Source organism: Sparus aurata, chromosome 20 (genome assembly GCF_900880675.1).
Source record: "Sparus aurata chromosome 20, fSpaAur1.1, whole genome shotgun sequence".
NCBI classification, from domain to species: Eukaryota; Metazoa; Chordata; class Actinopteri; order Spariformes; family Sparidae; genus Sparus; species Sparus aurata.
Window position 1 is genome coordinate 12,074,373 of NC_044206.1, and position 13,887 is coordinate 12,088,259.

At 41.7% G+C, this 13,887-nt stretch overlaps 2 protein-coding genes across 2 annotated transcripts; one reads left to right on the plus strand and one right to left on the minus strand.

Moving 5' to 3' along the window:
* Positions 1-385: 385 nt before the first annotated feature.
* LOC115570700 (circularly permutated Ras protein 1-like) lies at positions 386-11,737 on the plus strand. The gene is made up of 21 exons (XM_030399372.1): positions 386-508; positions 763-868; positions 1,667-1,921; positions 3,474-3,689; positions 3,812-3,943; positions 4,026-4,106; positions 4,210-4,283; positions 4,416-4,601; positions 4,702-4,743; positions 5,497-5,586; positions 5,788-5,939; positions 6,029-6,110; positions 7,477-7,607; positions 7,835-7,919; positions 8,023-8,129; positions 8,210-8,322; positions 9,837-9,954; positions 10,467-10,607; positions 11,156-11,249; positions 11,338-11,364; positions 11,460-11,737. Exons 2-21 carry the CDS (start codon positions 778-780, stop codon positions 11,547-11,549), a joined length of 2,307 nt encoding a protein of 768 aa, XP_030255232.1. The 5' UTR covers positions 386-508; positions 763-777; the 3' UTR covers positions 11,550-11,737.
* Positions 11,738-12,767: 1,030 nt separating this feature from the next.
* Positions 12,768-13,735, minus strand: gjz1 (gap junction protein zeta 1). The gene has a single exon (XM_030399373.1). It carries the CDS (start codon positions 13,733-13,735, stop codon positions 13,037-13,039), a length of 699 nt encoding a protein of 232 aa, XP_030255233.1. The 3' UTR covers positions 12,768-13,036.
* Positions 13,736-13,887: the final 152 nt, after the last annotated feature.

Consider the following 13,887-nt stretch of genomic DNA (forward strand, 5'->3'; position numbering starts at 1 on the left):
ATAACATTATATAACATTACAGACACTATTGTCCGAGGCCTTTTCTACCCTGCATACACACATACTATATATGAAAAGGAACATAAAAGTGTGTCATGGGTACTAACAGAACTGTGTACATGGAATATCTTCAAAGTATAGCCACTTGGATTTTCTTTGAAAGACTTTGAAGACTTTACGCCCATTAACCATATTGACCTTTGACACAGCACTGCCCTGCCCCTATTCGTCCACCCATTTTATTTATATTCATGTTGGGTTAGGGTTAGGATTAATGTTTAACTAGAGTTAGGCAATATGCCATAAATATGTGACTAACTACCCAACCAGGCTTCTTTGTGCTAATGGTATCAGGGAAGACGTGAAACCTGTTGGACAACATGTCTGAGAAAGACATAGTAAGTGACAAGACGTCACAGTAGCAGTAGCAGCTGAAACACTGAGACCTGAGAGTGTTTCATGTTTATGGTTGTACTGTACGGTCAGCATTCAAAGGAACTCTGCGTGTGTAAGTATGCCTTAGATATTCTTAATTTTAAAGGTTTTTATCCATTTTTAATTGCAGATGCAACAGACATGTTTCTTTTGTTGTCTGGATTGAGTTTCTTCCATTGGAAGGCTTCTCAAAGGCATGTCAGCATCTTAAAAAACAGAATGTCACATGTTCCCGAGAGATAATTAGAATCTAACTGCTTTGGTTTTAGGTGTGATCACATGTGTTGTCTTAAAGAGATTGATGTAATAAAGTCCTCTCTCTCACAGGCAGGTAGGCTCACGATGGAATTTGCTTGTGGGTTTGTTTATGTGCCGCCATCGGTGAGTCAGAAGGACGGCCAGCGATCCAATGCCAATGTCGTCAAACGCTCAGGTGGGATTTCTTTTCAAACACCCACGTGCAAGACATCCAAGAAGAAAATCAACACTGATAATACTTGTTTTATAATACTTGTTTAAAAAGACAGATGCCACATTCTGGGGCTCGCCTTGCTGTTTAGTTATAGTTTTTTCAGTTCCACTGCCAGGGAAAGATTTTTTTCAGTCGTACCTCAGTGGAGGTTTGACACCTGAAATAATATTTAAAACTTGAAACATCAGCAGGAAACATGAGATTTTTGAGTCGGATTCAAAAGGAGTCTTTGTTGACTCCCCCATCTGAGAAAATCCGCCCAAAGTACACAAAGCTTTGGCTGTGCTGTATCTGTCACCTACACCTCACCTGCTGTCAGGTCCATTCTCTGCAGGGAATCCAAAGGCACCGAGGGAAATGTAGGAAGTCATTATTTAAGAGAAAGATTGAGGAAGCGAATTCCAGTTAATTAAAACACGACTATTATAAATATCAACGACTGATGACGAGCAACTGTAGAAGTATCAGCACGTGGGCTTTTCCTTTCTGGGTGACTGGTTGGTTAAGTACCATTATGTGTTATGCAATCAGTGACACACACCAACCTCTCCTGTCTATCTTGAAGGGAGATATTCCCTTCAGATACTTTGCTTTGCTCAGTAAAAGCCATCTGCAACCTGAGTCACATTTTCCTCGCAGCACAAAGGTTGTTGCTGCACCAGTTGTTTTGTCTGTGCTCACATTTCTCTCGCAAGCTCTCAAATTAATAGCCACTGCCTGCGTATACATATATATATATTTATTTTCTATAATTTTTAGCTCTTCTCCCTCCTGTGAACCGGGTCCGTCCTCGCATTCCTCCACCACCTCCTCCCACAAATCCTGCAGAAGCCAAATCACCAAAGTCACTCTCACCTACCCCCAAGATGGTGGAGCAGTTGGAAAAGAGCAAGGAGGTGAAGACATCGGTGAAGCCCTCTATCTTCTACGAGAACGCAGAATTTCACAACAAAGCAGGGGCTGCCTCTCCCGCCAGTAGGCCTGTAAAGCAGACAACACCTCCTCGAAAAACAGGTACTGTGAATGTGTCGTCATCAGTGTTAATGTGTGACAAAACATCTATTGTTTCTGTACTTCTGTATCATCACAAATAACTTGTTAGGCAAATGATACCTTTAAGGAGTAATTCATCCCAAAATTCAGCGTTATCCTCTTAGTCACATTCAACAGAGAGCAACTAAACACAGAGAACAATTTGCATCTCTTTCAGTTATTGCAATAATTTGATGAAACAATCATTTTTAAATGTATTCTATTTATTTAAATGTCTTTTACAAGTGAAATTCTGCCTTTGCCTTGTTTCTCAGTCGACTGCCAAGTGCAACCTGTAAAAAGCATTTAAGGAAGAGTGTGCCCAGAGGGGGGAAAAAAAGAAAACATTCTGAGGGGCTCAGCCAGTATGCAAAAAAACATTTTCTAATTACCTTTGGTGTAATCATGTGGACAGTTCGTGTTCATTTGTCGTGGACTGAGATGTAGATAATCTCAAAATCTGAACATATATAAAATATAAGCATTAGCAAAGGTTAGGGAGGTAACATTTCTAACTTTACTCTGGTTATTGTTTTTCATACTATTATTCAGCTCAGGGTTGATACCCAGAATCCCACAGTGCTCTCTTTTTCGTTTTTTATTGAAAACTGTAAGCTAACATGAGGATAAGGCTTGTTAGGGCACTAAAACCAGATGTACTATGACTGAACGAATGTGACTGTTTGCAAAAACACAACATTTCAATGAATAAATAAACAAAGAAATTTGGTTACACCGTGGTTTTCAAAGTTTTTCGTGCCCAAGGCGAACCAACGGGGAAGCCAGAATCTCAGGAAGCACCAGTATTCACATCCGTGCAAAATAGCCTCTATAACATGTGTTATGTAATCACTCTGCACACATTTATGTGTTTGTTTCCATGGAAGGTTTTAAAAGGATTTTTTGTATTAGCAAGTAAAGTGCACCCAAAAGTGATTTAATAAATTCAAAGTCCAAAGTGTACTTCTATTTTTAATTTGAGTCAAGGATCCATAAATGAGTTTGGAACGCGGAACAGAAAAGGACTTTTATTAACGTCCTTATGCAGTCCATAAATTAAACTTTTTATATTACAAGTGTTTATAAATGTGTAGATAATATAACGTTAAAAGTGTTATTGATGCTATTATTATTGCTTATATAGTCGTATTAACACATGATATTGTTAATACGTGTCTTATGAAAACATACAAGGGCCTTATTATCTACTAACTACTAGTTATGCTTATTACAAAGACTTTACCTTCAACTTTCAATGTTACCAGAAAAGGTATTTAATGTGGTTCTATCAGATGACTGATGATAACTCATACTGACCCAATAATGAATTCATGCATGTTCTTTCATAATTTGGGAGAGAAAGCTTTCTCAGCCTAGTTGGTTGAACTGCAGTTGAACTATGTTTGGTCGCCCACTGCTCTTCAAGAGGTGTTTCATCAATCTGATCAGCAGCCTTCGAGATGAAGCTATGAAAGTTTTAATTGTTTGGTTGAATCAATTCTTTGACGCACTGCTCCTCTCTTGCCTCCCCCAGCTCTTCTTCCACCACACATGAAACCTGCAGCCAACAGCCTGCCACTCCTGTCCCCTAACGCCACAGGTCAGACATTTACCTATGACCTCCCAAAAGATGAGCCTGATCTAAACACGCAGTCTTGGGATCCAAACTACTCATACACCCTACCGGAGGGCACAGGGGTCCAGGTGAAACTACCTGCTGGTAATAGTGGTGTGACGGCCCAGACAATAGGTAAATGGATGAATGACAGTTTCTTTTCAGCTTTTTGGTCATGATATACTGCTTTTTCCTTTTCCTTATTTATTAATTTTTTTGGTCATCCCCGTTTATTCTGCACTGCTCTCAAACCTCAGCGCCACCTCTTCCTCCAAGACCTTCCTTCATGAAGTCAATGCCAGAATACCTGGTTCTGTTACCCTCATCCACACCGTCTCTTTCATCTCAAAAATCAAATTCAGACCCGTCATGTGTCCCATCACCTACTGGTAAACGTAACTCTAACACTGTCGCCCACTTTTGAAAGAATGCACACTCTTTAATCCACTGCTCTTGTTGTCCCCGGCCCAGGATCAGCAGACAAGGGGTTTCTGCCGGGGAATCCTAATGTGGTCCTTGTCAGTTTAGGAAAATTACTCTCAGAGGAAAGAGGTCAGTAAACTTTTATCATCACCATAAAACCTTCATTATCGGCCGTCTGGTTTTATCTTCCGTCTTATTAGCTCTTAATGACGCTTCATTTGCATGTTTCCAGTGCAGACCATACAAGGAGAACCCATCTCCTGCTGCCAGTGCGGCGCTGTGCTGGACTCCTCCTGTGACAATGAGGTGATTACACACTGTTTTTTATCTAAGCTTTATTCTGAAACAAATAAGTAGTAACACGATTTCAGAGCATAATGGAAGAATGGATAATTGTGATTGGCTGTGTCTCTCTGACTGTGTTCTCTCCACCCACAGGCGAAAGCGTGTTACTTCTGTCAGTCCTTGGAGTCGACCAGCTCTCCCAGTGCGCCACATTGTCTCCTATCTGGCTACCAGGATGGCCTCTTTGTGCTGCCTGCAGATGAAAAACCCCCATGTGCCGCTGACGCTCTGCTGCTCTTCTGCATCGACATCTCAGGCTCCATGAGCTCGACCTCCCAGGTGAACACCTCAAGACTGAGCGCCGATCTGTTTACTGTTTGTGACCGTTCACAAATCTGAGCTGCAGTGTTTTTAAAAGTTCAATCCCTGTCGTTTCAAGGTGTCAGACGGAGAGCAGGCTGTCCACATGTCCCGTCTACAAGTGAGTATTTCTAATTTTTTCAAGTGTGCTTTTAACTTAGAGGAGAAGTTCACCCAAAAATGAAAATTCAGTCATTATCTACTCACTCCTGTGTTGATGGAAAGTCAAGTGATGTTTCATAGTCAACTAAACATTTCCGGAGCGTCACAGCAAATCAGCATCACAGCATTCTCCTAAACATCTGAAGCAGATTGAAACAAAATCACAAGAACAACCACAAAATATATATAAGCTCATCCGGGAAAATTCTAGGTCACTGCAAACCCAGAGATCTGAAATTGGTTTGAAAAGACACTATTTACACCCTTTTAAAAGCCCAAAGTCTTCATTGTATTTGAAAGCCAAAAGTGTTTGCATTCATCTCGTCTGTGCACAAGCTTGATCTGTATTTTATAAATGGTATGAAAAAAAACCTACTCAAAAAAATGTAGAAAATGGCTCCATGCAGCTCGTCTGGCATAATCCAAGTCCCCCCGAACCCAGAGATGCCGAATTGGGATCTTCAGACAGGGCACATGCTAATGCTAGCTAGCAGCTACAGTAAAGGCAAGGGGTGTAAATGAAGTCTTACCAAACTCTCCAACTAACATTATCATTTGACTTGAAAACCAACAACTACAAAATTCAAGATTTGCTCTTAGTGTTACATGCACAACAAGGAGTATCATGACAACAGCAGCTGTTTGAAGATGTTGTCAAGATGCTTTTGGTGATAAAAAAAAAATACAAATAAAATCATTGTATTCAAAACAGTTTGTGCAGGAAGCCGTGTTACAGTGCGTTCAGAGACTGAGTGAGCAACAACCTGATGTACAAGTGGGACTCATCACCTTCAACCATCAGGTATACACGCGATCGCCAGAAGCTTGATCTAAAGACAACTGTCCTGTGTTTGCATTTGAATTTTTTTTTGTTATTTGATTCTGTCTTTTAAGTTTTTTTCTATATTTGATTTAATTTTCAGTTTCTCATATATGACTGCAAGTGCAGAATGCAAGTTATCACTGTGGCTTTTCTTCATCCTGTAATGTTTTGATTTGCCAGGTGACGATGCATGGACATGACAATTTCCCGCCACGTTTCCTATACGGCGCTGAGTTGGCCGACGTCAACTATCTGAAAAAGGCTGCCGCGAGTTTCCCCAGTCCGCCTCCACTGTCACAGACCAAGGACTACTTACAGAGACAAGTTCAGGGGTCGGTGATAAAGCAGTGACTGAAGAAAAATCTGCTGTTTTTGCCTTTCTTGAAATGATAGTAACATTACCTTTTCCTCTTGTCGGAAGATTAACTGAATCAGGGACCACAGCTCTTGGTCCAGCTGCGCTCCTGGCCATTGCAACGGCCTCCAGACAGCCAGGCTCTAAGGTAGGTTTGGTCTTTTATTTGGAAGACCATACCTGTGTATTTATATGTTTCACCCTTACTCACTGTTCACATACACTGCATTATACACATGTCCTGTAGAAAAATCCACTGTGCTGCCTAGTTGCATAAATTCAGCACAATATGAGCGTGTTTATGACAGACGTGTTGATCCATAAACATATCATGTTAACTGAGAAGGAACCAGGAATCCCACACAGCGATTGTCGCTTGCTCTGTATTTGAACAGTAAGTAAGAGGGAAAGGCGTATGTATTTGTTTGTTGACCTTAGTCAGCATTTTCAGCTACTGCTCTTTTAACACAGTGCCATTTTATGTTTCCTGCATCTGTCTGTACTCATTTCAACATTATGAGGGGTGGTCAGAGTCTGCGCTTTTAATTGGATGAGCCATGGACGTGGGTAGCAGGGGGGCTGAGGAGGCTGCAGCACCCCCTCAAACAAGGAGCATGAGAATATAAACAGAAGCTTCCACATGACATAAACACTTTCTTTGATCGCGAAACCTAATGTTTCTCCACAATTCTGTGGTTTGTACAGCAGCATGGACTCTGTTAACGGTGACAAACTTGCAGATCCACATAAACGCTCCTCTGTCTAAACATCTGTATCCTCACTGCGCCGCATTGTTTTAAAATATGAGGCTGTTTATCCCTGGTATTAACATGCGTCTTTGGTGATTGGATTACCAGTGGAGAGCTCTGAGTCAGTCAGTTCACATGTGGCACAATGTGTTTCAACGTGCGTCTCAAGTGATTATTTGCGATCTCTAATAAAATATGTACATCACTGGCACAAAAGGGCGTGATGTTTTCTACACAAATAAAGATTTAACTTAATGTATAACATTAGCCGAATAAACAAGAAGGTCCAAATAATCCAGATTTTGTGATAGACCGCATTCGTTGGAGTTAATAAAGCTACTCCTAACTCATAAATTCACACAATTAAGCAATTTTATAAGGGAGTCTGGGGAAATTCTGTTGTTGACAGTAGTTGATGGCTGCTTTGATGTGTTGGTGTCCAAGTCTCTCTCAGCTGTGGTGCAAAACATTCTTAAATTGTAGTTAATAACAATTACGCATGTTTTCCTGTCCACTCAAATTAATGGGCTACAGAAACATGAATGTCGCGCACCGTTAACGATGACAGCTCTCATTATATCCACTGACCTCTCAGTGTCTCAACATTCCTGGGAAGAGCTCTGATGTAATGATTATATGATTTGTAATAGATGGTCATAAAAATGCAGAAACAAACTTCAATCAATCACATCACAAATGTCAATTTTTCTGTTTTTCTAAAAAAAACAATACATTCCTGATCCGCTATCCCTGCTGATCTTGAAGGTGATTATCTGTACAGATGGGAAGGCCAACACAGAGCTGGGGAACCTGGAGGAGGAGGACATTGATGCTCGCACCCTCCTCTCATCCACCATCTTCTACCAGGAGCTGGGAGAGTACGCAGCCAATCAGGGGTTGGTGCACATCACCTCGTCAATGTCAAGAATTAAAACGAGCATTAAATTACTGTATCGCTGAACAGAAAATTAACATCCATTTACATAGCTGAAGCGCGTAGGCTCCACTTACATTAGCAATTGTAAGACTAGTGCTAATATTAGTGCTAATAAGGGGTCATAAAGGTGTGGGTTGTGTGCTGTGCTGTAATGAAATTCACACTGAAATGTGCCTCTTTCATTAGTGTGACGGTGTCTGTGCTGTCCATAGAGGGAACAGACTGCAGGCTGGACGAGCTGGGAAGACTTGCTGATCGCACTGGGGGGAAAGTGAGACACGATTTGAAAATTGTTTCAGCGACTGTCAGATTTGCACTCTGAGCGCCAGCATTTTTATTATCTCTACTCAGTTCTTGTTGTCTGTGTCTCCTAGGCGGTAATTGCAAGTCCCAAAAGGTTGCACCCGGAGTTTGAACAGATCATTGAGAACAGGACCATCGCTACACATTGTGCTGTCACATTACTGCTGCCCAAATCACTGTGAGAGCTGTGCTTTGTATACCCTCACATATTTCTAACTAGTTGGCACACATTGACTTGTGTTTTGTTGTTTGGTTCAGGGGTATGAGAGGAGAGAGAGAGGCAGGACACAAAGTGATCAGAGAGGTGGGGAATGTGGACCCAAACACAGAGATCACCTTCCAGTTTGGAGCCAATGATCAGGACGCAGGAGGTGAGGGAAACTGAAATGCCACCATTTACAGTCTGACTGTAATTTACATGTGTGGCTGGACTCTCCCGGGAACTATCTGAAGGCTAACCAAAAGAAACAGTAGCTTTCCCAGAAATCTGCTTTACCTTGCCAGTTTCTGTGCTGCTGCCTGAATACCACAGTTGGTGCTGCGATGTGTGCTGCCAGGTGTTACTGAATGTTGTTAACAAACAAGAAAATTTGAAGTCTCCACCTGATATCTTTGCAAAGCAGAAATACACATTGTGAACTGAGAGGGAGCCAGAGTCATAACAACACGAGCGAATTTTCTCTCTGCATTGATGAAAATGCAGAAATAGGTCCAGTAAGAAAGTGCAACTTCTGGAAAAACCAGGAACATGTCCATCTGGATTAACAGGTCACACTTTAAATGAGACATATAATGCTCATTTTCAGGTTCATACTTTTATTTTGGGTTACTACTGGAAAAGGTTAACATGCTTTTATTCTCACTAAATGCATCATACTTTCTGTTATTGTTCAGTGCAGCTCTGTATTCTTCCTCTCTCTGAAACGCTCTGTTTTAGCTCCTGTCGTTTTAAGGTCTACCTCCTGAATACCAAGTCTGCTCTGATTGGTCAGCTCACACACGCATGAGCCGGCACCACTAACAACAACAGAACAGCTGTGCTAAATGAGTTCTAATGTGCCAAATTAGGTGCTGGGCAGCTGTAGATTATGCAAATGTGAGACTCAGTGGGGGATGTCAGAATGTCACAGAATTATAGGCAGGACTACTTTTTAGGAACGTAGTTCAACTGATGGCAAGTAGATGGGAGCTAGTTTTAACACAACAACAAAAAAAGAAACCGGAAAAAAAACTTGCATCATACTGCTTGTCTGGGGTAATTGCAAATCCCCAGATGACCCGAGAGACTCAAACTGATTTGAAAAGACATTACCTACACCGTTGACACATGGTCGAGCTTGAGATACACTTCAGACGGGGTGATGCTTTTGGCTTAGCAGCTAAATTGAAGATTTCAGCTTTAAAAAGGGTGTACATCTTTATCAAAGGTCAGGGCTTCTGCAGACTTACATTACACCAGACAAGCTGTATGGAGCCATTTTATATTTTTTAGTCTTGCTATGAAACCCCAGCAATGTTCTGTGGACTAGAAAACTCTACCCAGTTTTCCACTGGCATGGAGGTGAGTGGATAATGACTCTATTTTCAGTATCGGGTGAACTTTAACTAACAGGCAAATTCGGCAGCAGTTCAACCCGAACTTCAGACCACTGAACGTTTCTCTGAATGGAGCAGCCTGTATTCTTAATGGAGTGCGTTAGGCCAGTCCGACAATGTTGTTTGATTCATTCGACTAGTACAGCACTTCAGCTGAATTGTATTTGTCCATTTAAAACCAAACCAGGCTGTGACACCATATTTAATTGGTCAAATGGTCATCATGTTCTTTCTCTGTGCCGCATAAACACTCATCGATCATCACTGTATTTGTGTCGCTTCTCTTCAGTGTCGGCGCCGACCTCTGGCAGCCGTGTGTCCATCCAGCTGCAGGTCAGGTACAGGCAGAGGAACGGGCAGACGATGCTCAGAGTGATCATTGCAGACCGAGATGTTACTAACGACAGGTGATAGAGATGTTTATTTAATCGAAGTGTTTTGAGATTGCCTTACTCTCACACATACACACACACCAATGCTGCGCTGAGCTGTTTGCCTGCTTGTAAGCTTAAATAAGTCATTATCTTGTGACATCTTTAATCAACGAGGTGTTCCCACCCAGAGGACAGCAGTTGATTAGACGTATTATTTCATACCAATCTAAGCAAACCTTTAGGCGAAGCAGGTGTTTTGAAGCTCCAAGGAGACCGGCTGTTGCCGAGATACCGGAGCCTTCGCATCATGCAGAAATGATTGCGCCATGTAAATTGCATTTCTCATCCATTCTAGCGTTCAGTCACAGAGTAAATGAACCTCTCATCTCAGTCTGTCTGCTTCATATACTGTGAAGGTCGTGCAATTCATTGTCTGGGCAGCTCAAAGTGGCCCCTGTGTGCGTGCAGTACAATGGCGAGGCTGAAGCCGTAAATGTTGAGAAGCACTCTTATGATAAAAGTTTACACCCCCCTCCCCTTCACAGCTCGGCAGCCCTGTCCTCTCTGTCTCTGGCCATCATTCAGCTCAACTCGTCACAGGCCAGCGCCGCTCTGGCTGTGAGGGGCCGCTTCCTCGACGCCAGGAGGGAAGGAGAGCTGCAGAGGAAGCTGATCGAGAGAGCAATGTGAGTTAACATCTGACAGATAGGTACTGTGTGGGCAACATGTATGCTGAAGTCTGACAAATGGATTTAATAAGGGGTGATTCTATTAAACTTTCAACGCTTGGAAAAAAGACAAAAGACAGGAACAATCAGGTCTAAGTCCATTCATTTTGATGGTTACATTAAAAAAGGAGTTACAGAAACAGAAACTAGGGGAAAAACTCAAGCATACGCAAAAGTATGAAAGTGAGTTAAAGTAAAATGAGAATCAATTTTCCAAGAAAATCTGATTAATCTGATGAACTGCTTATTTCCATTATGCTTTTAATACAATTATTATTTTACTTCAAACTAGTGCACATTGTTTTCTAATTCAATTTTTCATACGTAACCTTCGAGGCTTCTTTTTCTTATCATTTTGAGTTTCAGCTTGTTTTCGAGGTTTTTTTCCCCTCCTTGATGTTGTCAGATAAATGATAGTGTGTGTCTGAGCGCACGCTCTTTATTCAATAGCTGTAGGGTATTTCTTAAACTGTTCTGAACAAAATGAGTGTGTTCTCTGTTTGCAGAGAGCATAATCGCAGTGTGGAGGACAAACAGACATATCAAGAATGGGTTAAAACCATGGAGCCAATATACAACAACATACATAACTTCACCAGGGTGAGTTTTTACAGTGTCTGTATCACGTTCGGTGCCTAATATTGGTTAGATTCGCCACAATTCATCTCCTAACTTTTGTTTTTTCCAGAGGAAATCTGTCGTCTCAGACTCGCAGGTAATTCATGCCACTTCCAAAACATTGTACTGCTTTGTGCTAGAATACTTTGTCTGTTTAGCTGATCACTCTGCCTTTCCTTCTCCTCCCACCAGTCTCTAACAGATGCTGGTGCGGCGATGCTCTACGCCATGAAGCACAGCAACAGGAAGTCCATCTCGCTGAAGGATAAACATAAACTGTAGCCAACTGTTCAGCCTCCAACCTTTACCTCACTGGAAGCCGCGCGAGTCATGAATGGCGAGGATAATCACTGACGTTCGGACGATGATTTTTTTGGGCGGAAACTCATACTTGTGTAATGTAAATAATGTATGGCAGTCTATCAACATCTGCATCATAAAGAAACTCATTTCTGAGAGCAAGACTTCAATTGATGTCTTTCACTGTTACATATCAAACCGGCTATGGCGGTTCACAGTGTACATGGGTGTATTCGACACTGTCCCTGTGGCTTTGTGCTTTTGTGCTGACCAAAACACACAAGTAAAAATCCTGACTCAGAAACACCATCATGCAGCTAACACCTACACCCCTTTGTGTCAGCGAAATATATCTCACAACATACAGAATGTGAACCTCCAGGACAACAGTTAATGCAGTTCTGATTAAGATTACGTTGGTGTGTTTTCATGTCACTTGTTGTACCAAAATTGGTGATGAAGCGAAGGTTTCATGCATGGTTTTACATACATTATAAACATGCACTGTATAGATGCATCCTCTGATACAAACACACATAGGTTGTCATATAAATCATGTACTTCAAATGGAACAATGTGAAATGTTGTCAGGTGGAAGAAGTGTCGATATTATGAGCGTAGATTCTGGACGGGGGATATCTATACATTTATACAACCCGATAGAAACATGAAAGTAGCACAGGAATTGTTTTTATATATTGCATTTTATACCATTATATTATAAACCGTCACCTGGTGCCTGAATTATATGTTTTCCTTGACATAAATTAAGATATTTCCATTGTAAATTAATATGGAATATGTAGAAATTGGTGTATAGAAATTCATACCATACCTGGGGCAGGACCCTCACCTCTGGATCAATATGTACGAGTGATCGAATGTCATTAATTACAAGCACTCAAGTACTGTAATTAGTTATCATTTTGAGGCACTTGTGGTTTACTTGAGTATTTCTATTTTCTCCTACTCTATACTTCCACTGGACAACGTTTTGGAGGCTAATACTGTACTCTACTATTTTCTTTTTTTCCATCTGCAGTAATAATACATAATACAATAATATAATACAATAATACACCGATTCCGATCAAAAGAATGCTGAATCAGATGCAACAATGGGACTGGCCAATTATCCGTCGACCCAGGGTATACAGCAGTGATTCCCAAAGTGTGGACCACGGGTACTGTAGAGGTCATTTGCAATAATAAATAAAAAGTTTTGGATTTTTTGCTTTGTAATTAGGTTTGAAACAACTGTGAAATACTGCAAATAACATATTTACAAAAATGCAACCAGAAGTAATTATCTTGCCCACATTCACGTGAAATGATTCTGTTTAAGGAAAAAAGAAAGAATTAGGGAAATATTTTTCATAGTCTCATGAGTTGAACAGAGTTGTGATTAAAAGTAATATTTAAACACGATATATTTCCTTTTACCCAAGTATGACTTTCGGCTAATGATTTCAAAAGTTGCAAAGGTAGTGAGCGATGGAGTAAATGCAAAAGGAGAATGAACAAACAACAATCAGGCCTGAGATTGAAGCCAAGGCATAAATAGACATGCGCTTCTCTGGGGCGGCGCTCACAATACAAACGTGTAACTCTGAGCAGATGTCTGTCGAGCATTCAAATGGACCATTGTTCAGAGCTGGCAGGTTCCAGGACAGCAGAACATACACAAACCAGACCTCAACCAGGATACGCAGAATAATGCTGAGCAGGTAGAATCCCACTGCACCTCTGTTTCTATGAAAATCAATGACCCCATCCCAGGGGTTTGTGGGGGAGACCTGAGCCTCCCCCTCCAGCTCCACATCGGTCTTCACCTGCCGAGAGCTCCTCTTCTGGGCCAGGGAGTGGAAATGGGAGGTGAATAGCTCCATGAGCAGGACTGAGAGGATGACCAGCACGTAGATGAAGTTCCAGGCAACCATCATAGGCTTGTGAAAGTGTCTGTTGTAACAGGCTTTGGTGCAGATGCTGTCCTTGGTGCTGTTGCAGGTGAAGTCCGCGTCCAGTTTGGTGAAGGGCAGCTCGGCCAGGAAGAGGATCACCAGGCGGATGCACAGGAAGCCGAACCACAGGGAGCGGCACTTGTAGGTGGTGGTGGCATCTACCGCCGTCCGGAGGATGGGGATGAGGCCCGTTACCAAGGCAGCCATTGTCACTTCTGGCTCTTATTTAGAATCTCAACAGGGGAAAAGAAAGTGATAAGTTGCAACTATAAAACCAACGTATAAAACTGCCAAAATGTCAGACACACGTTACCCAAAGGGTGAATATCTAAAAGGAAGAAAGGCTGCACAGCTTTAGG